Below are 24,951 nucleotides of genomic sequence, written 5' to 3'. Positions count from 1 at the left end.
TTAACACATTATTATGCCTAATTTGGACAACCAGGTATGGTGAAGCTAAGGTACTTTTTAAAAATAATAATAAAATAAGATAACTAAATTAAAAACATTTTCTTGAATAAAAAAGAAAGTAAAACAATATTAAAAACAGTTACATAGAAACTAGTAATTAATGAAAATGAGTAAATAACTGTTAAAGGTTAGTACTATTAGTGGAGCAGCAGCACACACAATCATGTGTGCTTACGGACTGTATCCCTTGCAGACTGTATTGATATATATTGATATATAATGTAGGAACCAGAATATTAATAACAGAAAGAAACAACCCTTTTGTGTGAATGAGTGTAAATGGGGTGAGGGAGATTTTTTGGGTTGGTGCACTGATTGTAAGTGTATCTTGTGTTTTTTATGTTGATTTAATAAAAATAAAAAAAACCCCCAAAAAAACGATACCGATAATTAAAAAAACGATACCGATAATTTCCGATATTACATTTTAACGCATATATCGGCCGATAATATCTACATAAAACCTGTTTTTTTTTTTACATGATATCAACCTGAAGTTGATATAGAGATATACTGTAAAAAAATAAAATAATAATTTGACTTATTTTTAACATTTTAATTACTGAGACCCTTGACCCTTGACTGGTCCCCGGGGGCCCTAAAGGTTTAAAAAAAATAAAAAATCTATATAATTTGTTATGGTTTGAAAATGGAAAATATCAAAATGGCCCCTATATGCTTAAATATTTCCGTGTGTAGAAAAAGTGGAAAAAGTTTGGACACCCCTGCTCTAGTGCGACTTATATATGTTTTTTTTAGGGATGTCCGATAATGGCTTTTTGCCGATATTCCGATATTGTCCAACTCTTTAATTACCGATACCGATATCAACCGATATATGCAGTCGTGGAATTAACACATTATTATGCCTACTTTGGACAACCATGTATGGTGAAGCTAAGGTACTTTTTAAAAATAATAATAAAATAAGATAACTAAATTAAAAACATTTTCTTGAATAAAAAACAATATAAAAACAGTTACATAGAAACTAGTAATTAATAAAAATGAGTAAATAACTGTTAAAGGTTAGTACTATTAGTGGACCAGCAGCACACACAATCATGTGTGCTTACGGACTGTATCCCTTGCAGACTGTATTGATATATATTGATATATAATGTAGGAACCAGAATATTGATAACAGAAAGAAATGGGGGGAGGGAGGTTTTTTGGGTTGGTGCACTAATTGTAAGTGTATCTTGTGTTTTTTACGTTGATTTAATTTAAAAAAAAAACAACAACCCCGATACAGATAATAAAAAAACCGATACTGATAATTTCCGATATTACATTTTAACGCATTTATCGGCCGATAATATCGGCAGGCCGATATCGGACATCCCTAGTTTTTTTCCCTTCTTTATTATGCATACGGTACTACTTTTGCGGAAATTCATTTACCTAGGGTCAGACCTGGAACCAATTAACGACTCTTTAACGTCAACGCCGCTCGACGGCGAGGTTACACTCGTCCCACCTTGGAGGTTCCGCCTGGCGCAGAATGTCCCACCGGTTCTTAACGGTCACGCTACAACACTTGACATGTGACGTCTGATATGTGTCGCCATCAGAGGAGTTTAGTGTAAGGCACTCCCGCCCCGCCCCGCCCCCGTCCACGCTCTTCCCTCGCACTTCCTGCTATGTGCACAGTGATGTGGTACACATAGCACAGGTTAAAAAAAAGGGCAATATAGACTTGGACGATGCTTCCCCCCCTCCCTACTTTAAATGAATACAACAGGTTTATAATAATAATAATGACTGCATGGTTATGATTGAGTTGTGTACATAACTCAGAGGTGTGTTCACTTTCATAGGGAAAACAAGGGCGAAGGAAGTGGTCCTTGTTTTGCGAGTGTCATGCACAAAACCTCCTCCATGGGGGGGGGGTCACCGTTTTGGTGACGTGGTTTTGATATGTAGTCGAGGCCCAGGTTGAGAACTGTTTTTTTTTTGTTTTTTTGTTGGTTCTCCTCTTCTTGTTTGAAGGACAAAACAGCACATGTACATATTGTTGACTTGGACGGTATTTACTCAGAGGCATGTCCACCACAAGTCTGCTCTCCATCAGGGTGGTCTTTAAGGTGGTGGGTGTCAGAATCATCTGGTAAAATGAAGGAACTAATGAGGAGAGGAATGGAGAGGATTTTGTCCCGAGGATCCTTTCTACCTGCTGACAGTGGAGGTCCAGGACCTCAGGGTGCCCGGCAGCTTATCCGGCCCAGGCATGTTCCAAGACCCCGCGCTCCTCGCCGGCGGTTCTCCTCCGCTTTTAGAGGGACAGCAGAGCCCCAGGTGGCCCCCGGAGCGCTCCTCCTCTCTGGGGCGAAGGCCTCTGGTCGGCAGCCTCTCCTGGAGGCTCGGGTGCGCGTCTCCGCCCGCCAGAGAGGCGCCGTTGGAAGTGAGGCTCACGTAAGGGTCCCACGGCCAGAGAGTGCCCGCCGTCTGGGTGTTGGTGGCCTTCCTGTCGCAGCACGGCGAGCACTGGCGCTCCCGTGCGTCAGCGGGCCTCCCCAAAGCCCGGGGCGGCCTGTCCGCCTCCGCGGACCCCCTGACGCTGCACTTCTGCTGGGTGGACCTGCCACCTGCGGCCCCTCGAGCCGAGGAGCCGTGGTCTGTCACTGGCGGGCTTGTGTCCGCCGTCATGCACGCTTTGGCCTCTTGAGGGAGCTGATGAGGGGAATCCAGGGATGCGGCCGGATGGGATGAAGGCAATGGACTCTGGTGGGCTTCCAGGGTCACTTCCTGCAGGGTAGAGTGGATTGTAGAAAGGGCATCCCAGGGGCCGACACAGTCTGTGGGACACCAGAGAGAATCTTGAAGGGAGGGGGGAAAAAAAACATTGTATGGATCGCATGCAAATATGGACAAAAGTATTGGGACATTCCAGCTAAACACCTTCAAACTAAAATGTTAGAGGGAAATATCATGCATGACATCAACTACTTCTGAGGAACATTTTCAGAAAACTCTGGCCGTCTACCGTCACTATTTTGTATATAATGTCATTCCTTCACATGTTTATATTAGTTAGCATGTTCAGCTATCCCTCGTCCTCCTATGATAATATGCAGTCTTGGTCAAAAGTTTACATACACTTGTAAAGAACATCATGTCATGGCTGACTTGAGTTTCCAATACTTTCTACAACGCTTATTTTGTTGTGATGTAGTGATTGGAGCACATACTTGTTGCTCACAAAAAACATGAATGAAGTTTGCTTCTTTTATGAATTTATTATGGGTGTACTGAAAATGTGCTGGGTCAAAAGTATACATACAGCAATGTTAATATTTGCTTACATGTCCCTTGGCAAGTTGACCTGCAATAAGGTGCTTTTGGTAGCCATAGTAACTAATGCCATAGTAACTAATTACATTACCATAGTACGGTAACTAATTAGATGACCATAGTAACTAAATAGATGACCATAGTAACTAATTAGATGACCATAGTAACTATTTAGATGACCATAGTAACTCACTAGATGACCATAGTAACTCATTAGATGACCATAGTAGCTAATTACATAACCATAGTAACTCATTACATTAGCATAGTAACTCATTAGATGACCATAGTAGCTAATTACATAACCATAGTAACTCATTACATTAGCATAGTAACTCATTAGGTGACCATCGTAACTAATTACATAACCATAGTAACTCATTAGATGACCATTGTAACTAATTACATAACCATAGTAACTCATTAGGTGACCATAGTAACTCATTAGATGACCATAGTAACTAATTACATTACCATAGTAGCTCATTAGATGACCATTGTAACTAATTACATAACCATAGTAACTCATTAGGTGACCATAGTAACTCATTAGATGACCATAGTAACTCTTTAGATTATCATAGTAACTCATTAGATTAGTATAGTAACTCATTAGATTATCATACTAACTCATTAGATTAGCATAATAACTAATTAGATGACCAGAGTAACTAATTAGATGACCATAATAACTAATTACATAACCATAGTAACTCATTAGGTGACCATAGTAACTCATTAGATTAGCATAGTAACTCATTAGATGCCCATAGTAACTCATTAGGTGACCATAGTAACTCATTAGATTAGCATAGTAACTAATTAGATGCCCATAGTAACTCATTACATAACCATAGTAACTCATTACATTAGATGACCATAGTAACTCATTACATTAGCATAGTAACTCATTAGATGACCATAGTAGCTCATTAGATGACCATAGTAACTCATTAGATGACCATAGTAACTCATTGGATTACCATAGTAACTAATTAGAGGACCATATGACCATAGTAACTCATTGGATTACCATAGTAACTCATTAGATGACCATAGTAACTCATTGGATTACCATAGTAACTCATTAGATGACCATAGTAACTCATTAGATGACCATAGTAACTCATTGGATTACCATAGTAACTTGTATATCATGCAAAATACTTGACTTACGGTCATTAGAAAACATCACTGCACATCATAACGGCAGCTACACTTTACATCTTAAAGATCTAAAAAAAATGATTTGGGAATGTCCGGCGGGCCAGATTGAAAAGCTTAACGGGCTTTACAGGTCTGCTCTATATTCACAAACACCAGCAGGCGGACTTGAAACAACACATGTGCAAAAACACACACACACACACACACACACACACACACAGTGGAGCCATGAGCATGCAAAGCACAGCACTCTGCGAGAAGAAAGAGAAGACATGCAGCTGCGAACAAACCGTGTCTTTCGAGTGGCCCATTAGGAAGAAATAGGGGGAGCTTAGTGTGTCACCTTTCATGCACATGGACAGGTTGGAAGGTACCATTCCTGAGGGAAGGCAAGTAAAAGCCCACAGTACATATATGCCAGTGGTTCCACTCCCAAAAACAACACTTCCAAGTATTAATAAAAGTAGTTAAAATGCTGGTTAATCTATGGAGGAAAGACAGGAGTTAATCTGTTATTACAACAAGGTGATTAAGGCCTAACAGCACCCACCGTATTCCGGAACTTGTCCCGTGCCTCTTTTTAGCAGCAGTCTGACCCGCCTGCCCCCGGCCTTGATGAGCTCGATGGCGCGGGCGTGAGTCATGTCCCGCGTGCTGTCCCCGTTTATCTCGATGATCTGATCCCCCACCTGAAGGAGACACATAGACACAACCATCAGCCATGGGATTTTTCCGTCTATGGTCGGAAATCCCTCTTTTTTTTATCTCTGCAAAAATATAAACAATTATTTTCCGTTTTTTTCCGAACCTACAATATGTGTTAAAATCTTGATCCGTCGGTCTCTTTGCCATACCAGGCCAACAACTACGGTTTTCCCGGTTTTTGATCATCCAGTGGTAAAAAGTAGGGTTTTCCATTAAAAATGATGAAGTTAAAAATGGAAGCATCACATCCCATAAGCCCGACAACACACCACGTCCAACATTTTCCACAAAGATATAGTAAGTCATATTTTGGGTCATTTATTAGTTGAAACAAATTTAAATAATGGATCCCATATTCCAATATATGACTCATTTTTATCTAAACTAAATGCAGTTTGTTCTACTGATATCATCTCCATAGCTTGTGTGTACCAGTCAGTATGAGTTGGACTATCAACAGCTATCCATTTTTTAAATATTACCCTTTTTGTTATTATGCATATTGAAAGAAAAGCATTTTTACTCTTTGATGACACGTTACTAAATTGATGTAGATCCCCAAGAATACAAGTTTGCAGTGTCATTGGGATGTTTATATTAAGGAATGTGATTGCTTCTTTTGTTGTTTTTAACCATAACTCTTTTATTCTCTGACATTCCCACGATAAATGAACAAGAGTTCCCTCAGCTGCCCGACACTTCATACATAACCTGCTATCTACTACGCCAATTTTAAACAGCTGAGAAGATGTCAAATACAATCTATTCAATATCTTAAATTGAGTCGGTTTATCTTTAATGCTTCTAAAGGGCTTATTGGCATTTTTCCAAATATCATTCCATGATATGTCTCTTTCATCTAAAATGTTTAAGTCCATCATCCATTTCCGAACACATGCATCATTTGCATTTCTAGTGTGGTGTTCATTTATTATTCCATAAAATAGTTTAATTAATTTCTTAATTGTATCTTGATTAAAAAGTGCATCTTCCAGTTCATGGCTATTTAAGGACATACTTTCAGAGGATATGCATTTATTTACAGCGTGTTTTAAAGAGATAAAATGTAAAAAAATGATTTCTGGGTACATTATATTGATCAACTAAATCATTGAACGGTTTAAATGAGTTTTTATTAATAATATGATGAGGTTTAGTAATATCTCTGTCTTTCCATGTTGTCCATTTAACCACATTTTTATTAATTATGATATTAGGATTCAAGCCACTGTGACACTATTGTTCATTTCTAATTTTTTATTAATGTTTTTAATGATGATATCAATAAGGGTTTTTGAATCACTGCTATTTTGAAATTGTAATATTGATGATGTTCATTTTTGTTTCACTACATTTGGATTTGTGTGTCCTCAATTGCTCTCAATTGCTCTGTTTACTGTTGTTCTTAATGTTGCTGGGACGGGTTTGGTTTTGGAATTGGATTGCATTGTTGTGGTGTTGTTGTGTATTGTGTGGTTGATTGATTAATAAATTCATAATTAAAAAATAAAATAAAAATGGAAGCGACGTAGCAAATCCACACAATCAATGATGATTGGTTGGTTTACGTATAAGAACATCCATGATTGGTTGTTGTTGTTTACTGTGATTAGTCACCATTGGTTAAGATAAGGGCAAAACATTAGGGACAGGCCATCGAACCAGGAAGGGAAAACACAACAGACGCGCATATTTGTTATTTCATGCTATAAATCACAAATGGCTATTCAGATAAAGGAAGTTAGCTAATAGAATAAACATTGTTTGTACTCTTTAGGATTTCTGCATTTGGAGCAGTTAGCGTGGAGAGGGAGTCGAAGAGTCAGAAATTGGCTGTAAAATCCAAGGCAGAATCCGCTAAAGCAGAAACAAAAAGGAAAATACAAGCTGCTCAGAAATTTGCCAGGAAGGCTCATGTCAGAGCCATCAAAGCAAAAATGCCATACTAATGTGTAAATAATGTCAATAAGTAGATGAATAATCTGTGGCTGTGAAGTGAACACTCATAAGGTTGTAATTACTGTATAGAGTAGGCTAACCCATGTGGTTCCTGTGGATGTGAACACAAGTTGTAATTACTGTAGTGGCTAAATAACATAGTGACTGAAACAGACAAAGTAATGTGTAAATAATGTCAATAAGTAGATTAATCATCTGTGGCTGTGAAGTGAACACTAGTAAGGTTGTAAATACTGTATAGAGTAGGCTAACCCATGTGGTTCCTGTGGATGTCAACACAATTACTGTAGTGACTAAATAACATAGTGACTGAAACAGACAAAGTAATGTGTAAATAATGTCAATAAGTAGATGAACCATCTGTGGCTGTGAAGTGAACACTAGTAAGGTTGTAAATACTGTAGAGAGTAGGCTAACCCATGTGGTTCCTGTGGATGTGAACACAAGTTGCAATTACTGTCGTGACTAAATAACATAGTGACTCTAATCATTTTTTAATTCTTTAAACACTAAAACATCTTTAAATGCTGCTTTTTTTTGTGCTAATTTTTGGCATGTTCAATTGCTGAAAAGCCAGGAGCTTTGGGGCGGTTGCCCCTCTTGTCCTCCCACCTGGGCACCTGTGGGCCCCAGCTTATATTCAGTCTTTTTTATTAAGTTTATGCCTGCAATAACCGTGATAAGAAATGTTCCGACATTGGTGGTGACGCTGCGGTGTTGTGTCACACACTTGTTGATCAAGGACTATTTGTTCAAAGAGAGTTTCCTGTAGACTCCAAATCCTTATTTCAGTCAGAAAATAAAGTTCTTCTCGCGGTTTCACTGAACCAAAAAAAAAGCGATCGGAGTTACAGTCGGAGCATTCGCGGTGCGGGTGCGCTCACCCTCATCCTCCCGTTGCGAATGGCGGGGCCGTCCTCGGCGAGGCGTAACACAAACAGATCCATCTTGTACTCTCTGCCGCCTCGGATGCTGAAACCGAAGCCCTTGGAGCTTTTCTCCAGCTCCACCGTGAAGTAGTCAAAGTCCTGCGGGGGGAGCAAACAGCAGTGTTGGCGCTAGGAATCTTCAAAATGGGGTCCCAGGGTCCCCATCAAGTCATAAAAATGGGGTCCCACAGTACATTTTTGGGGGTCCCACTTTTTTGTAAGCGTTTTGAAAACAAATGATAAATGTATGCATTATCCTGTTATAGCTCACATTCTATATTTTGGAAGAAGGTTGTCATTAATGTGAATAATGTTAACTCACCACACCGGTATGTTTTAGCGCTTTCATGGCGAGTTTACTGACAGATGTGTGTGTGTGCAGAAAAACATCGCACAGGGCGATGTGATGCGTCTAGTGCAGTAGCCTTGGAGTAGTAGTACCTGTAGTTAGTGCATGCTGCATGCCGCTTTTGCTTGCTATGCTGCATGCTGCTTCTGCCTGATACTCATTGCTTTCAGCTAGTGCCGCCGGCTAGCCCTCTGTCTCAGAGGGCGAAAAGAGGAGCCGAGTGCATAAGCCTCCTCAGCCGGTACATAGCCTCTCCATTGTCAAGACTCGTACATGCCTCCTCGTGGCCACACACGGTAACTGGAACCTCGCGGTTCCAGGCTAAGTTGTACGGGATCTCGGAGCAGCAGGGGGCCCCAGAGACGGGGCATGCAGGCCCACCGGTGTGTGGACATGCCCTGGTGCCCAGTCAACCCCTGTCCCAGCTATGGGTAAATAACCCCAGCTATGGGCGAATAGTGAAAACCGCCTCAACGGTGGACCAGGCGGAAGATGGCGGCAGCGGAATGCACCACAACGGCTGGGAAGGCGGATGAAGGCTGCAGCAAAGACGGGTCCCCAGTCGTCTTGGTCTCCATGCCACTGGACCCTGGCCCGCTCAATGCCAAGGACTGTGTGGTGGCTGACCGTGCACCAGTCTCCCCACATTAAAAGATTCCACGCACAGGCGTCCTCCCTACGGAGGACAGTCATACTCGTTTCGAGTGACCGCCGACGACTGACAGATATAAGTAAGCACTTTATTAGAAATGGCACTAAAATATTTACTACTAAAACATTTTGTTTAATGTTCTATATTTTGAATGGGACATTTAAAATGTTGGTGTTGTTTACTTGAGACTCATCTCTTATGTTTGACTGCCATCTACTGGTCACACTTATAATTACACCCGGTAGCAAATAAAATAGTGTAGCGTCCCGGAAGAGTTGGTACTTTGAGGGAATTCTGGGTATTTGTTCGGTTGTGTTTACCTTTATATTCTCCCGAAATGTGTTTGTCAATGTTGTTTCGTATGGTTTCACAATATGGCACAGGTTTATGACAGTGTCTGCGTTGTTTAGTGTGACATGTATGGCCGTTGAGTAAGAATGCCCTTTATATGTTTGTACATGTCTATCTGTGTTGGCCCTGCAATGAGGTGGCGACTTGTCCAGGGTGTACACCGCCTTCCGCCCGAATGCAGCCGAGATAGGCTCCAGCACCCCCCCGCTACCCCGAAAGGGACAAGCGGTAGAAAATGGATGGATATCCTAAATTAAAATATTCATTAAAATTGGCTATGAACATACAGAGTCAGAAGATGACAGTCATCTTCAATTTAAGGCCATGTTCACTCCTACCGGTGCATCAAAAGTATTGAGGTGGGTAAGCTCAACTTTGGAAAACATGGTAATTAAAGCCTACCTGCGGTCTAAAGTCCGCCGTGATGCTGAGGGGGAACTGCGAGGCGGCAGGGTGCTGCCTGAAGTCCAGCAGGCCTGGCGGGTGCCGGTAGTCCAGCGTCGGGGGTTGACGGTAGTCGGTCACCGGCGGGTGACGGTAGTCTACCGGGGGTTGCCTGTAATCAGTGAACGGAGGATGGCGGAAGTCAGGTTTGACATCCTGTCTCGCTTTAACCTCTGACCTGTGTGGGAGGGGGAAAGCAACACAATCTGAGAGGGTCTTGTGGGGACAGCCAGGGACCAGGCGAGCCTCACCACACGTTCACACCAAATTTAGTGTCACAATCGCTCCTCACCACACGTTAACACCAAATCTAGTGTCGCAATTGCTCTTCACCACGCGTTCACACCAAATCTAGTGTCGCAATCGCTCCTCACCACACGTTAACACCAAATCTAGTGTCGCAATCGCTCCTCACCACACGTTAACACCAAATCTAGTGTCGCAATCACTCCTCACCACACGTTAACACCAAATCTGGTGTCGCAATCGCTCCTCACCACACGTTGACATAAAATCTAGTGTCGCAATCGCTCCTCACCACACGTTAACATAAAATCTAGTGTCGCAATCGCTCCTCACCACACGTTAACACCAAATCTAGTGTTGCAATCGCTCCTCACACACGTTAACATAAAATCTAGTGTTGCAATCGCTCCTCACCACGTTAACATCAAATATGGTGTCACAATCGCTCCTCACCACATGTTAACACAAAATCTAGTGTTGCAATCGCTCCTCACCACACCTTCACACCAAATCTAGTGTCTCAATCGCTCCTCACCACAACACCAAATCTAGTGTCGCAATCGCTCCTCACCACACGTTAACACCAAATCTAGTGTCGCAATCGCTCCTCACCACACGTTAACACCAAATCTAGCGTTGCAATCGCTCCTCACCACACATTGACACCAAATCTAGCGTCGAAATTGCTCCTCACCACACGTTCACACCGAATCTAGTGTCGCAATCGCTCCTCACCACACGTTGACACTAAATCTAGCGTCGCAATCACTCATCACCACACGTTCACACCAAATCTAGTGTCGCAATCGCTCCTCACCACACGTTAACATCAAATCTAGTGACGCAATCGTTCCTCACCACACGTTAACACTAAATCTAGCGTCTCAATCACTCATCACCACACGTTCACACCAAATCTAGTGTCGCAATCGCTCCTCACCACACATTAATATAAAATCTAGTGTCGCAATCGCTCCTCACCTCACGTCAACACCAAATCTAGTGTCGCAAACGCTCCTCACCACAAGTTAACACAAAATCTAGTGTCGCAATCGCTCCTCACCACACGTCAACACCAAATCTAGTGTCGCAATAGCTCCTCACCACACGTTAACACAAAATCTAGTGTCGCAATCGCTCCTCACCACACGTTAACACAAAATCTAGTGTCGCAATCGCTCCTCACCACACGTTAACACCAAAGCTAGCGTCGCAATCGCTCCTCACCACACGTTAACACTAAATTTAGTGTCGCAATCGCTCGTCACCACACGTTCAAATCTAGTGCCGCAATCGCTCCTCACCACACGTTAACACCAAATCTAGTGTCGCAATCGCTCCTCACCACACGTTAACACCAAATCTGACGTCGCAATCGCTCCTCACCACACGTTGACACCAAATCTAGCGTCACAGTCACTCCTCACCACACGTGAACACCAAATCTAGCATCGCAATCGCTACTCACCACACGTTAACACCAAATCTAGTGTCACAATCGCTCCTCACCACACGTTAACATCAAATCTAGTGTCGCAATCGCTCCTCACCACACGTTAACATAAAATATAGTGTCGCAATCTCTCCTCACCACATGTGAACACCAAATCTAGCGCCGCAGTCGCTCCTCACCACACGTAATACCAAATCTAGCGTCGCAATCGCTCCTCCACATGTACGCAAACGTTGTTGCATTGACAAAAGTGCCGCACAAAATCAAAAAATGGCTCGCTTGAGAGTCAAAATTGTCGTCATTGTTCATGAAATAGACGAGTTAAAGTTTATACTATGAACGTTCATGTATTTGTGTAATATCATTTAATTATTGCTATAATTAAATCCATGTTGGAATGTTTGTCCCAACAGGAAATAATCTCACACATTTACTTTTTCATTCTATATTTGTACTTTTATATTTGATTTAATTCATGCTACATACATACATACATACATTCATGCATTCACACATGCAGTCACATACATACATAGTTACACCTACATTAACACATACATACATACAATCACACCTACATTCATTCTGTCACACTTACATTCATACAGTCACACATTCATACATACATACAGTCACGCACGCATACATACTACATACATACATACAATCACACCTACATTAACACATTCATACATACATACAGTCACACTTAAATTCATACATTCATGCACACATACATACATTCACACATACAATCACATACATACTGTACATAGAGTTACACTTACATTCACACTCACGCATTCACACACACAATCACACTTACATTAACATATTAACATATTCATACAGTCACACCTACATTCATACTGTCACACTTAAATTCATACATACATACAGTCACACTTACATTCATACATACATACATGCAGTCACACTTACATACATACATACATACATACAGTCACACTTACATACATACATACATTCATACATACATACAGTCACACTTACATTCATACATACATACATGCAGTCACACTTACATACATACATACATTCATACATACATGCAGTCACACTTACATACATACATACAGTCACACATACATACATACATACATTCATACATACATGCAGTCACACTTACATACATACATACATACATACAGTCACACTTACATTCATACATACATACATACAGTCACACTTACATACATACATACATTCATACATACATACAGTCACACTTACATACATACATACATACCTACAGTCACACTTACATTCATACATACATACATACAGTCACACCTACATTCATACATACAGTCACACCTACATTCATACATACAGACTCTTCTCACCCTGGACACACACTATTCTCCCCTCTCCCCTCAGGCAGGAGACTACGCTCCATCCAGACCCACACCTCCCGCCACCTGAACAGTTTTTTCCCCTCGGCCATCAGGCAAATGAACAATAACTCCTAACAGTAGCTCCTTGAATTCCTTGAATCCCTTCTAAGTCTATCTGATAGCTTAGTCACAGCTCTTTTTATTACCAAATATGCGTTTTATGTCGCACGTTTGCACCAAGAAAAATTCCTAGTTTGTGAACCCGTTCTCAAACAATGGCAATAAAACTATTCTAAAACTATTCTGACATTCAGCAAAAATGGTATTTTGTAGTTTATTCTCAAAGCTTAGAGGACAAACCCGAGACCAACCCAGATCACCAGCGGATGTCATTGCTGACATCGCCACAACATCTGCCCCTCTTGACCCCCTCGCCACATCATCTGCCCCTCTTGACCCCCACGCCACATCATCTGCCCCTCTAGACCCCCTCGCCACATCATCTGCCCCTCAGCCCAGGAGACGAGAGAGATTTTCTACCTACATTACTCTTTTCAACTTCTATATTGTATATCCTTGTGTGAGACCAATCCAGTATGCTAAATGTTTCTTAGTTTTTCTTGCTTGTTTGCAGCATAACTATCTGTCGTTACATTAAGTGAAAAGTTTGATGTTTATCCCCGTTTTGTTACCTAAATTACTCTGATATTGATAGACGAAAGGCAGGATGTTACACCCGGTAGTGTTCCCTGACGGACTGGTGCTTGGGCGTGTTGTACTGTCTTTGTGTCTCAGTTCTTCCTTCCTGACGACAGTGATTGACAAGTGTCTTAGAACATACAGCGGACTTTAAATAGACTGGGTCAAAGGGGATAGCAAGACTTATTTTTTGACCTGTGCAGTGTGATTAATTACGGGGGACACAATAGCTATTACCGTGGTAATAACCTCTACCTGTATATTTGTTACGACTCAACCCTGAACCATTGGTGTCGGATGCAGACAACATACTCTGGTAAGTTGTGCCCATCGTCCCTTTTATGTTGTTTTGGGGGTTGACCTGACTGATACAGACTCTAAAGGAATTATTAAAATTAATGTCATTGAGAGGGCGTTAACTACCTCTACACCCTCTGTAGCACCTAAAGTCCACCCCACCTCGGTGGTGTTTCAAAGGCTCTCACATCTGTGCGTGCTAATGACATCACCACCGAAGGCCTGGTAACTTTGACCTTAGGAGCGGGTGCAGACAACCTGTGGCTCAGGTGGATGCCAAAACCTGGGTGACTGTGTTGCTTCTTCCGCTGGACGTCCCTTTTCCCACACTTACCCCGCCCCTTTTAAGTTGACTGACATGTGTACCCTTCTGTTGACGATGCCACCCGACTTCTTCCCTTTGTGGCCCAAAAGCTGAATTACACGCGTTTTCAAATTACAGGACCCTCTTCGTCCCCCAACAAATTGGGTGACATTAACCGTTACTGGTGCACCACACTGATAGATGGCTCTAGGATAGGCCCTTGGGCACGAGCTGACTTATTCTGGTGTTGTGGGGAGCACAGATTGTACATTAGAATCCCGACGTCAGCCGTTGGGCTTTGTGCTATGGTTAGACTGGTGACCCCAGTCACCAAATTAACACCCCTTGGAACTCCTGTTTCAGCGGCCTCTCTAACTCCCCGCCGCCGTTGAGACTAACCAACCTGACTCGTGACGCAGTTGAGGGACTTGCTGAACAACTTGCCCCGACCTCCCTCAAGACCATCCAGAACCGCACAGCCCCTTGTGCTAAGTGTCACTAAAGGGGGTCGAGCAAAGTGGTAACTTTAAGACTTTAATGTGGGGCGTGCTTTATAAGTTTTGTACAAGTAATAAAGATCTTATTAGAAGATCTTAAAGGGGGACTTGTTGGAAGCAGATCAGAATCATATCCATATTTAAGTGTTACTTCTTTCTGAACTCCTATAGTCATATAAAGAATAGCTAGTATTCTTCCTTCTTTTGAGTCTCATTGTAAGGTGTCTGCCTTCTAGATTGGAATGTGTCAGAGTAGAGATAACTCGGAGTAGTCTAAACAACGGGAGTGGGGGCGAGGGACAGAGGGAAGATCACAGCACTTGGGTGGGTTGGGAGAGACCGATCTGGACCGGGCTAGGGAACGCTGGTGTACTGGGTTGGTCTCGGGTTTGTCCTCTAAGCTTTGAGAATAAACTACAAAATACCAAATACTGCCTGGTGATTGAATATAAACATCAGCTTATTGCCATAAAAAGAATCTGGGAGAGACTAGCAATTTGAATTCCCCATTGGAGGAATGCTGGTCAACGCAACAATACATACAGTCACACTTACATTTATGCATACATACAGACATACCTACAGTCACACTTACATTCATACATACATACATACAGTCACACCTACATTCATACATACATACATACAGTCACACCTACATTCATACATACATACAGTCACACTTACATTTATACATACATACATATAGTCACACTTACATTCATACATACATACATAAACATCATATAAAATATTTATTTGTAAATAACAAATTTCACAACGTTTATATCTGCGGCTTATATATACCTTTAAAAACATTTAGTGGGTGTGCTCTATAGTCCAGCAAATAGGGTGGATGGCAACATGAAACCTGTGTAATATTCCAACAGTACCTCTAAAAGGCAACATGAAACCTGTGTAATATTCCAACAGTACCTCTAAAAGGCAACATGAAACACGTGTAATATTCCAACAGTACCTCTAAAAGGCAACATGAAACATGTGTAATATTCCAACAGTACCTCTAAAAGGCAACATGAAACATGTGTAATATTCCAACAGTACCTCTAAAAGGAAACATGTGTAATATTCCAACAGTACCTCTAAAAGGCAACATGAAACATGTGTAATATTCCAACAGTACCTCTAAAAGGCAACATGAAACATGTGTAATATTCCAACAGTACCTCTAAAAGGCAACATGAAACATGTGTAATATTGACAACAGTACCACTAGTGTAACTTCTTGTGAAGCACATACCTGCCGTCGTGGAGATAGAGTGGTGGCAGAGGTCCAGAGGGATGTGCCACGGGGCTCTGCTGCGTGACCGCCGCTGTGGGGTGCGATGGCGCCGGTGCGGGAGGACAAACCAGGATCTGACTGCTGGGAGCCGGCGTCTGAGCGGGCTGACTCGACGCCTGCTGGCCCGGCTGAAGCGACATCTGAGGCGCCGCCTGCCCGCTCAGGGCTGCGGCGTTGGGCTGGGCGCCGTGTTTCTGGGTCATGGGGCTCTGCTTCTCTGAGCCGGGCCCAGACTGGGACCCTGTGGAGAGCAGGGGGCGTGGCGTAAGATCACATGACACACTCTGAGCCGATGCTGCCACACTGAAAGAGCGCTCGCCTTCCTCCGGGATGATGTGCAGCGTGACGGTGAGGCCGGCGTCTTTGATGAGCTTGACGATGTCGGCGTGAGGCATGCTGATGATGGACTGTCCGTTCACCGCCAGGATGCGGTCGCCCACCTTCAACTTGCCACACCTGTCTGCAGGGCTGCCCTCGATTATACGCCCGATTTTGTGGGGCACAGCTGCAAACAGGGAGGGACGACAATGCAGAGAAGTCAAAGATCATCTATGTGACAGAAGCACTGCTGTTTTTAAGGAAATACTTCAAAACAACTAGTCAAAGATCATCTATGTGACAGAAGCACTGCTGTTTTTAAGGAAATACTTCAAAACAACTAGTCAAAGATCCTCTATATGACAGGAGTGCACTGCTTTTTTTAAGGAAATACTTCAAAACAACTAGTCAAAGATCATCTATACGACAGGAGTGCACTGCTGTTTTTAAGGAAACACTTCAAAACTAGTCAAAGATCATCTATATGACAGGAGTGCACTGCTTTTTTTTAAGGAAACACTTCAAAACAACTTGTCAAAGATCATCGATATGGCAGGAGTGCACTGCTTTTTTTAAGGAAATACTTCAAAACAACTAGTCAAAGATCATCTCTATATGACAGGAGCACTGCTGTTCTTAAGGAAATACTTCAAAACAACTAGTCAAAGATCATCTATATGACAGGAGTGCACTGCTGTTTTTAAGGAAAAACTTCAAAACTACTAGTCAAAGATCATCTATATGACAGGAGTGCACTGCTGTTTTTAAGGAAATACTTCAAAACAACTAGTCAAAGATCATCTATATGACAGGAGTGCACTGCTTTTTTTAAGGAAATACTTCAAAACTACTAGTCAAAGATCATCTATATGACAGGAGTGCACTGCTTTTTTTAAGGAAATACTTCAAAAATACTAGTCAAAGATCATCTATATGACAGGAGTGCACTGCTGTTCTTAAGGAAATACTTCAAAACAACTAGTCAAAGATCATCTATACGACAGGAGTGCACTGCTGTTTTTAAGGAAATACTTCAAAACAACTAGTCAAAGATCATCTATATGATAGGAGTGCACTGCTTTCTTTAAGGAAATACTTCAAAACAACTAGTCAAAGATCATCTATATGACAGGAGTGCACTGCTGTTTTTAAGGAAATACTTCAAAACTACTAGTCACAGATCATCTATATGACAGGAGTGCACTGCTTTTTTTAAGGAAATACTTCAAAACTACTAGTCAAAGATCATCTATATGACAGGAGTGCACTGCTTTTTTTAAGGAAATACTTCAAAACTACTAGTCAAAGATCATCTATACGACAGGAGTGCACTGCTTTTTTTAAGGAAATACTTCAAAACTACTAGTCAAAGATCATCTATATGACAGGAGCACTGCTGTTCTTAAGGAAATACTTCAAAACAACTAGTCATAGATCATCTATACGACAGGAGTGCACTGCTGTTTTTAAGGAAATACTTCAAAACAACTAGTCAAAGATCATCTATATGATAGGAGTGCACTGCTTTCTTTAAGGAAATACTTCAAAACAACTAGTCAAAGATCATCTATATGACAGGAGTGCACTGCTTTTTTTAAGGAAATACTTCAAAACTACTAGTCAAAGATCATCTATATGACAGGAGTGCACTGCTTTTTTTAAGGAAATACTTCAAAACTACTAGTCAAAGATCATCTCTATATGACAGGAGCACTGCTGTTCTTAAGGAAATACTTCAAAACAACTAGTCAAAGATCATCTATACGACAGGAGTGCACTGCTGTTTTTAAGGAAACACTTCAAAACTAGTCAAAGATCATCTATATGACAGGAGTGCACTGCTTTTTTTTAAGGAAATACTTCAAAACAACTAGTCAAAGATCATCTATATGACAGGAGCAATGCTGTTTAAGGAAATACTTCAAAGCAACTAGTCAAAGATCATCTATACGACAGGAGTGCATTGCTTTTTTTTAAGGAAATACTTCCAAACAACTCGTCAAAGATCCTCTATACGACAGGAGTGCACTGCTTTTTTTAAGGAAATACGTCAAAACAACTAGTCAAAGATCCTCTATATGACAGGAGTGCACTGCTTTTTTTTAAGGAAATACTTCAAAACAACTTGTCAAAGATCCTTTATATGACAGGAAAGGAAATACTTCAAAACAACTCGTCAAAGATCATCTATATGACTGGAGTGCACTGCTTTTTTTAAGGAAGTACTTCAAAACAACTTGTCAAAGATCATCTATATGACAGGAGCACTATGCTGTTTTTAAGGAAATTCTTCAAAACAACTCAACATAGATCCTTTATACGACAGGAGTGCACTGCTTTTTTTAAGGAAATACTTCAAAACAACTTGTCAAAGATCCTCTATATGACAGGAGTGCACTTTTTTTTTTTAAAGGACCTACTTGACAAGGACTGATCAAAGATCCTTTACACAACAAAGCCACTGCAGTTCTTTATGACCTGCTTCAAAACAAAGATCCTTAATATGACGGGAGTGCGCTGCTTTTTTTAAAGGACCGACCCGACAAGCGCCGATCAAAGATCCTTCCCCTGACAGTTGAGAAGCATGTGTAAAAAAAGAGGATGCTCACTGATGACGGCGGCGTTCTCGGGCCTGTTGAGGGAGCTGATGATGACGAAGCCGAAGCCCTCGTTGTCTTTGCGATGGATGACCACGTCGCTGGTCTGCACCGCGTCCTGGTGAGCGCACGCCGTCGCCACGGTGACCAGAGGCGGAGCCGAGGGGGCGTCGCTGCGTGGCGAGCTGTGCTGAGTGGACACCAGGCTGGGGCTGCGGCCGTTGACGGGGCACGCCTCGCCTGGTTAGGTGTTGACGCAGGTTAGAGTGACCGTCCTGGCCTTCGTAGACAATCTTTGTGCTCCTCACCCAGCATCTGCACCCTCCTCCTCACAGTCAAGCTGACTTGGCCGTTGCGAGCGGCGGCGTGCATCAAGTCGATGACGTACTTGTGCGGTTTCCCGGCGACCACGTTTTTGTCCACGGAGATGAGCTCGTCGCCCGGCCGCAGTCGCCCGTCACGCTCGGCGGGCGTGTTCTCGATGATGGCGCCGATCACGATCTGCTCGCACACAGAAGGTGGTTATTAGCAGAATATTGACATGTTAGCATTGACACATGTTAGCACTGACACATGTTAGCTTTGATACATGTTAGCACTGACATGTTAGCATTAACACATGTTAGCATTGACACATGTTAGCTTTGACACATGTTACCATTGACACATGTTAGCACTGACATGTTAGCATTGACACATGTTAGCATTAACATATGTTAGCACTGACATGTTAGCATTGACATATGTTAGCATTGACACATGTTAGCATTGACACATGTTAGCATTAACATATGTTAGCACTGACATGTTAGCATTGACACATGTTAGCATTAACATATGTTAGCACTGACATGTTAGCATTGACATATGTTAGCATTGACACATGTTAGCATTGACACATGTTAGCTTTGACACATGTTACCATTGACACATGTTAGCACTGACATGTTAGCATTGACACATGTTAGCATTAACATATGTTAGCACTGACATGTTAGCATTGACATATGTTAGCATTGACACATGTTAGCATTGACACATGTTAGCATTAACATATGTTAGCACTGACATGTTAGCATTGACACATGTTAGCATTAACATATGTTAGCACTGACATGTTAGCATTGACATATGTTAGCATTGACACATGTTAGCATAAACATGTTAGCACTGACATGTTAGCATTGACGTATGTTAGCATTGACATATGTTAGCATTGACACATGCTAACACTGACATGTTAGCATTGACATATGTTAGCATTAACACATGTTAGCATTGACACATGTTAACACTGACACATGTTAGCATTGACACATGTTAGCATTAACATATGTTAGCACTGACATGTTAGCATTGACACATGTTAGCACTAACATATGTTAGCACTGACATGTTAGCCTTGACATATGTTAGCATTAACACATGTTAGCATTGACACATGTTAGCATTAACATATGTTAGCACTGACATGTTAGCATTGACACATGCTAACACTGACATGTTAGCATTGACATATGTTAGCATTAACACATGTTAGCACTGACACATGTTAGCATTGACACATGATAGCACTGACACATGTTAGCATTAACATTAGTTAGCACTTACATGTTAGCATTGACACATGTTAGCACTGACATGTTAGCATTGACATATGTTAGCATTGACACATGTTAACACTGACACATGTTAGCACTGACATGTTAGCATTGACATATGTTAGCATTAACACATGTTAGGATTGACACATGTTAGCATTGACATGTTAGCATTGACACATATTAACACTGACATGTTAGCATTGACATATGTTAGCATTAACACATGTTAGCACTGACACATGTTAGCATTGACACATATTAACACTGACATGTTAGCATTGACATATGTTAGCATTAACACATGTTAGCACTGACACATGTTAGCATTGACACAGCTGTACATCAAGCCAGAATGGGAAATAATTCCACTTCAAAAATGTGTCCCCTCATTTCCCAAACGTTTACTGAGTGTTGTTAAAAGGAAAGGCCATGTAACACAGTGGTAAAAATGATTAATGATTATTTGCAAAAAAATAACAAAAGTTTTCCAGTGTGAACATGAAATATCTTGTCTTTGCAGTCTATTCAATTGAATATAAGTTGAAAAGGATTCGCAAATCATTGTATTCTCTTTTTATTTACCATTTACACAGAGTGCCGACTTCATTGGTGTCGTATTTATGCATGTATATATATATATATATATGTATATATGAGTGTAAACACTCTCTAGTCACTTCCATTAGGTACAGCCAGCATCACCAATTGTGCTTTTTTTTACCAAACACACTCCAGCGTGTGTGTGTGTGTGTGTGTGTGTGGTCACGTTAACATTGTTGTGTACCTAATGAAGTGTGCGTGCGTGAAAAGTTAGGCGGCGGTAAAGACGGAAGTGCGTGAGGGTTAAAAAAAACAACAAGTGTGAGGTCCAGCCCGTCCCATACGAGCCTTGTCACGGGCGTCCGGACTCACAGCCTGCACGGCCTCGTCTCCACCCAGGATGCGGAAGCCAAAACCCGTCTTCTCCCTCAGAAGGTGCACCTCCACCTCTTCGTATTCAGGACCTGCTAACACACACACACACACACACATAAACACACACACATAAACACACAAATTATGGCTTGGCTCTTTCCTTGGCAGCAAATGAAAGAGGCGCCAACGATGACGGGCTCACGTGAAAACTCACGTCGACTCTCGTAGATGGCCCTGGACTTCTCGTAAAGGTCGTAGGGGTCCGGCTTGTTGAGGTCGAACCCTTCGGTGGAGTCCGGCACGGAGGTGCGGTGCTGAGGCTGGTTGGGGAAGGGAGTGCCTGGAGGGAGGACTGGACCCGACATGTTGGCCTGGGGGCTTCCGTGTGGGTCCCACTGCTCTGGTAACTACACACACACACACACACACACACACACACACACACACACACTGGTTATCACTCGGTATGGGGACCAAGCCTGGAATTCAATAACATTACCAGAATAAAAGAAAATAATGTCATTGTTAAAAAAAAATAAAGTTGCAATATTACCAGGAAATGTTAAAAATGTGGTGAATACATTTCATATGATAATTGGGGCACATTATGATAACATATTTTATTTTATATTTTTTTCACATTAAAAGATTAAGTTATAAAACTACAAAAACAGACAGAAATAAATATTAAAAACACATATATTTAGTGAGAATTTTATTACGATATTACTAAGAAAGAGTAAAATGTAGTGTAAAATGCAATTGATAAAACAAAACAAAAAGTTATAATATATATAATAGTTATATATATACAGTATATATAATAAAGTTATAATATTACAATAAAATGTTCTAGATATAACATCAATTTAATATGAGAATTGGGTATGTTATGATAAAATATTTACTTTTATAATCTTTTAAAAATATTATTAGATTACGTTTTAATGTTACAAAAATAGGTAGAAATCAGCATTTAAAAAAAAAAAAAGTTTAAATATTTAAAAACATTTTTAGTAATCATTTTTATATTTTATTGAATAACCTTATCAAAATAAAAGAAAATTATGAAATTGTTAAAACAAAATAAAGGAAATGATAAAAATGTGGTGAATAAATGTTCATATAAGAATTGTGGCACATTATGATAACATATTTTATTTTATATTTTTTCCATATTAAAAGATTAAGTTATACAACTACAAAAACAGACAGAAATAAATATTAAAACAAATAGTTAAAAACACATATTTAGTTATAATTCTATTAGAATATCACTAAGAAAAAGAGAGTCCAAGAAAGTTGCAATATTACCAGGAAATGTTAAAAATGTGGTGAATACACTTCATATGAGAATTGGGGCACATTATGATAACATATTTTATTTTATATTTTTTTCACATTAAAAGATTAAGTTATAAAACTACAAAAACAGACAGAAATAAATATTAAAAACACATATTTAGTTAGAATTTTATTACAATATTACTAAGAAAGAGTCAAATGTAGTGTAAAATGCAATTGATAAAACAAAACAAAAAGTTATATATATATATATATATATATATATATATATATATATATATATAAAATAAAGTTATAATATTACAATAAAATGTTCTAGATCCAACATCAATTTAATATGAGAATTGGGTATGCTATGATAAAATATTTACTTTTATAATCTTTTTAAAATATTATTAGATTGTCTTAATGTTACAAAAATAGGTAGAAATCAGCATAAAAAAATTATGTTTAAATATTTAAAAGATTAAGTTATAAAACTACAAAAACAGACAGAATTAAATATTAAAAACACATATATTTAGTTAGAATTTTATTACAATATTACTAAGAAAGAATAAAATGTAATGTAAAATGTAATTGATAAAACAAAACAAAAAGTTTTATATATATATATATATATATATATATATATATATATATATATATATATATATATATATATATATATATATATATATATATATATATATATATATATATATAAAATAAAGTTATAATATTACAATAAAATGTTCTAGATCCAACATCAATTTAATATGAGAATTGGGTATGCTATGATAAAATATTTACTTTTAAAATCTTTTAAAAATATTATTAGATTACGTTTTAATGTTACAAAAATAGGTAGAAATCAGCATAAAAAAAAATTATGTTTAAATATTTAAAAGATTAAGTTATAAAACTACAAAAACAGACAGAATTAAATACTAAAAACACATATATTTAGTTAGAATTTTATTACAATATTACTAAGAAAGAATAAAATGTAATGTAAAATGTAATTGATAAAACAAAACAAAAAGTTATATATATATATATATATATATATATATATATATATATATATATATATATATATATATATATATATATATATATATATATATATATATATAATAAAGTTATAATATTACAATAAAATGTTCTAGATCCAACATCAATTTAATATGAGAATTGGGTATGCTATGATAAAATATTTACTTTTAAAATATTTTTAAAATATTAGATTACGTTTTAATGTTACAAAAATAGGTAGAAATAAACATAAAAAAATGTATGTTTAAATATTTAAAAACATTTTTAGTAATAATTTGTATATTTTATTGAATAACATTACCAAAATAAAGGAACATAATGTCATTGTTAAAACAAAATAAAGAAAATGATAAAAATGTGGTGAATAAATGTTCATATAAGAATTGTGGCACATTATGATAACATATTTTATTTTATATTTTCTCCATATTAAAAGATTAAGTTATACAACTACAAAAACAGACAGAAATAAATATTTTAAAAAATAGTTAAAAACACATATTTAGTTATAATTTTATTAGAATATTACTAAGAAAAAGAGAGTCCAAGAAAGTTGTAATATTACAAGAAAATGTTCCAGATCTAACACATCAATTTAATATGAGAATTGAGCATGTTATGATAAAATATTTACTTTTATAATCTTAAAAAAAATATTATTAGATTACATTTTAATACTACAAAAATAGGTAGAAATAATCTTTTTTTTTTTTTTTTAAACAATCATTTTTATTTGAATAACATTACCAGAATAAAAGAAAATAATGTCCTTGCTAAAAAAAAAAAAAAGGAAATAAAGTTGCAATATTACCAGGAAATGTTAAAATGTGGTGAATACATTTCATATGAGAATTGGGGCACATTATGATAACATATTTTATTTTATATTTTTTTCATATTAAAAGATTAAGTTATAAAACTACAAAAACAGACAGAATTAAATATTAAAAACACATATATTTAGTTAGAATTTTATTACAATATTACTACGAAAGAGTAAAATGTAATTGATAAAACAAAACAAAAAGTATATATATATATATATATATATATATATATATATATATATATATATATATATATATATATATATATATATATATATAT

At 38.9% G+C, this 24,951-nt stretch overlaps 1 protein-coding gene across 2 annotated transcripts in view; it reads right to left on the bottom strand.

The window, feature by feature from the left end:
* Positions 1 to 1,725: 1,725 nt before the first annotated feature.
* The window catches only part of LOC133647036 (membrane-associated guanylate kinase, WW and PDZ domain-containing protein 2-like), a 227,141-nt gene continuing 203,915 nt past the window's right edge, over positions 1,726 to 24,951 (bottom strand). Inside the window, exons 13-23 of one of the 2 annotated variants that reach the window (XM_062043086.1) lie at positions 21,704 to 21,908; positions 21,475 to 21,590; positions 19,291 to 19,483; positions 18,995 to 19,222; positions 16,387 to 16,572; positions 16,026 to 16,308; positions 9,869 to 10,088; positions 8,070 to 8,213; positions 5,072 to 5,210; positions 4,865 to 4,900; positions 1,726 to 2,858 (exon numbers count right to left, since the gene is read on the bottom strand). In XM_062043086.1, coding sequence (XP_061899070.1) covers positions 2,230 to 2,858; positions 4,865 to 4,900; positions 5,072 to 5,210; positions 8,070 to 8,213; positions 9,869 to 10,088; positions 16,026 to 16,308; positions 16,387 to 16,572; positions 18,995 to 19,222; positions 19,291 to 19,483; positions 21,475 to 21,590; positions 21,704 to 21,908 — 2,379 coding nt within the window. In that variant the 3' untranslated portion in view covers positions 1,726 to 2,229. The remainder of the gene's footprint in view (positions 2,859 to 4,864; positions 4,901 to 5,071; positions 5,211 to 8,069; positions 8,214 to 9,868; positions 10,089 to 16,025; positions 16,309 to 16,386; positions 16,573 to 18,994; positions 19,223 to 19,290; positions 19,484 to 21,474; positions 21,591 to 21,703; positions 21,909 to 24,951) is intronic. The other variant, XM_062043087.1, reaches the window with a different exon arrangement.

This window comes from Entelurus aequoreus, linkage group LG03 (assembly GCF_033978785.1).
Source record: "Entelurus aequoreus isolate RoL-2023_Sb linkage group LG03, RoL_Eaeq_v1.1, whole genome shotgun sequence".
In the NCBI taxonomy this organism is placed as follows: domain Eukaryota; kingdom Metazoa; phylum Chordata; class Actinopteri; order Syngnathiformes; family Syngnathidae; genus Entelurus; species Entelurus aequoreus.
Note: the sequence above shows the minus strand (reverse complement) of the source record. Positions and strands in the feature narration are given on the sequence as shown.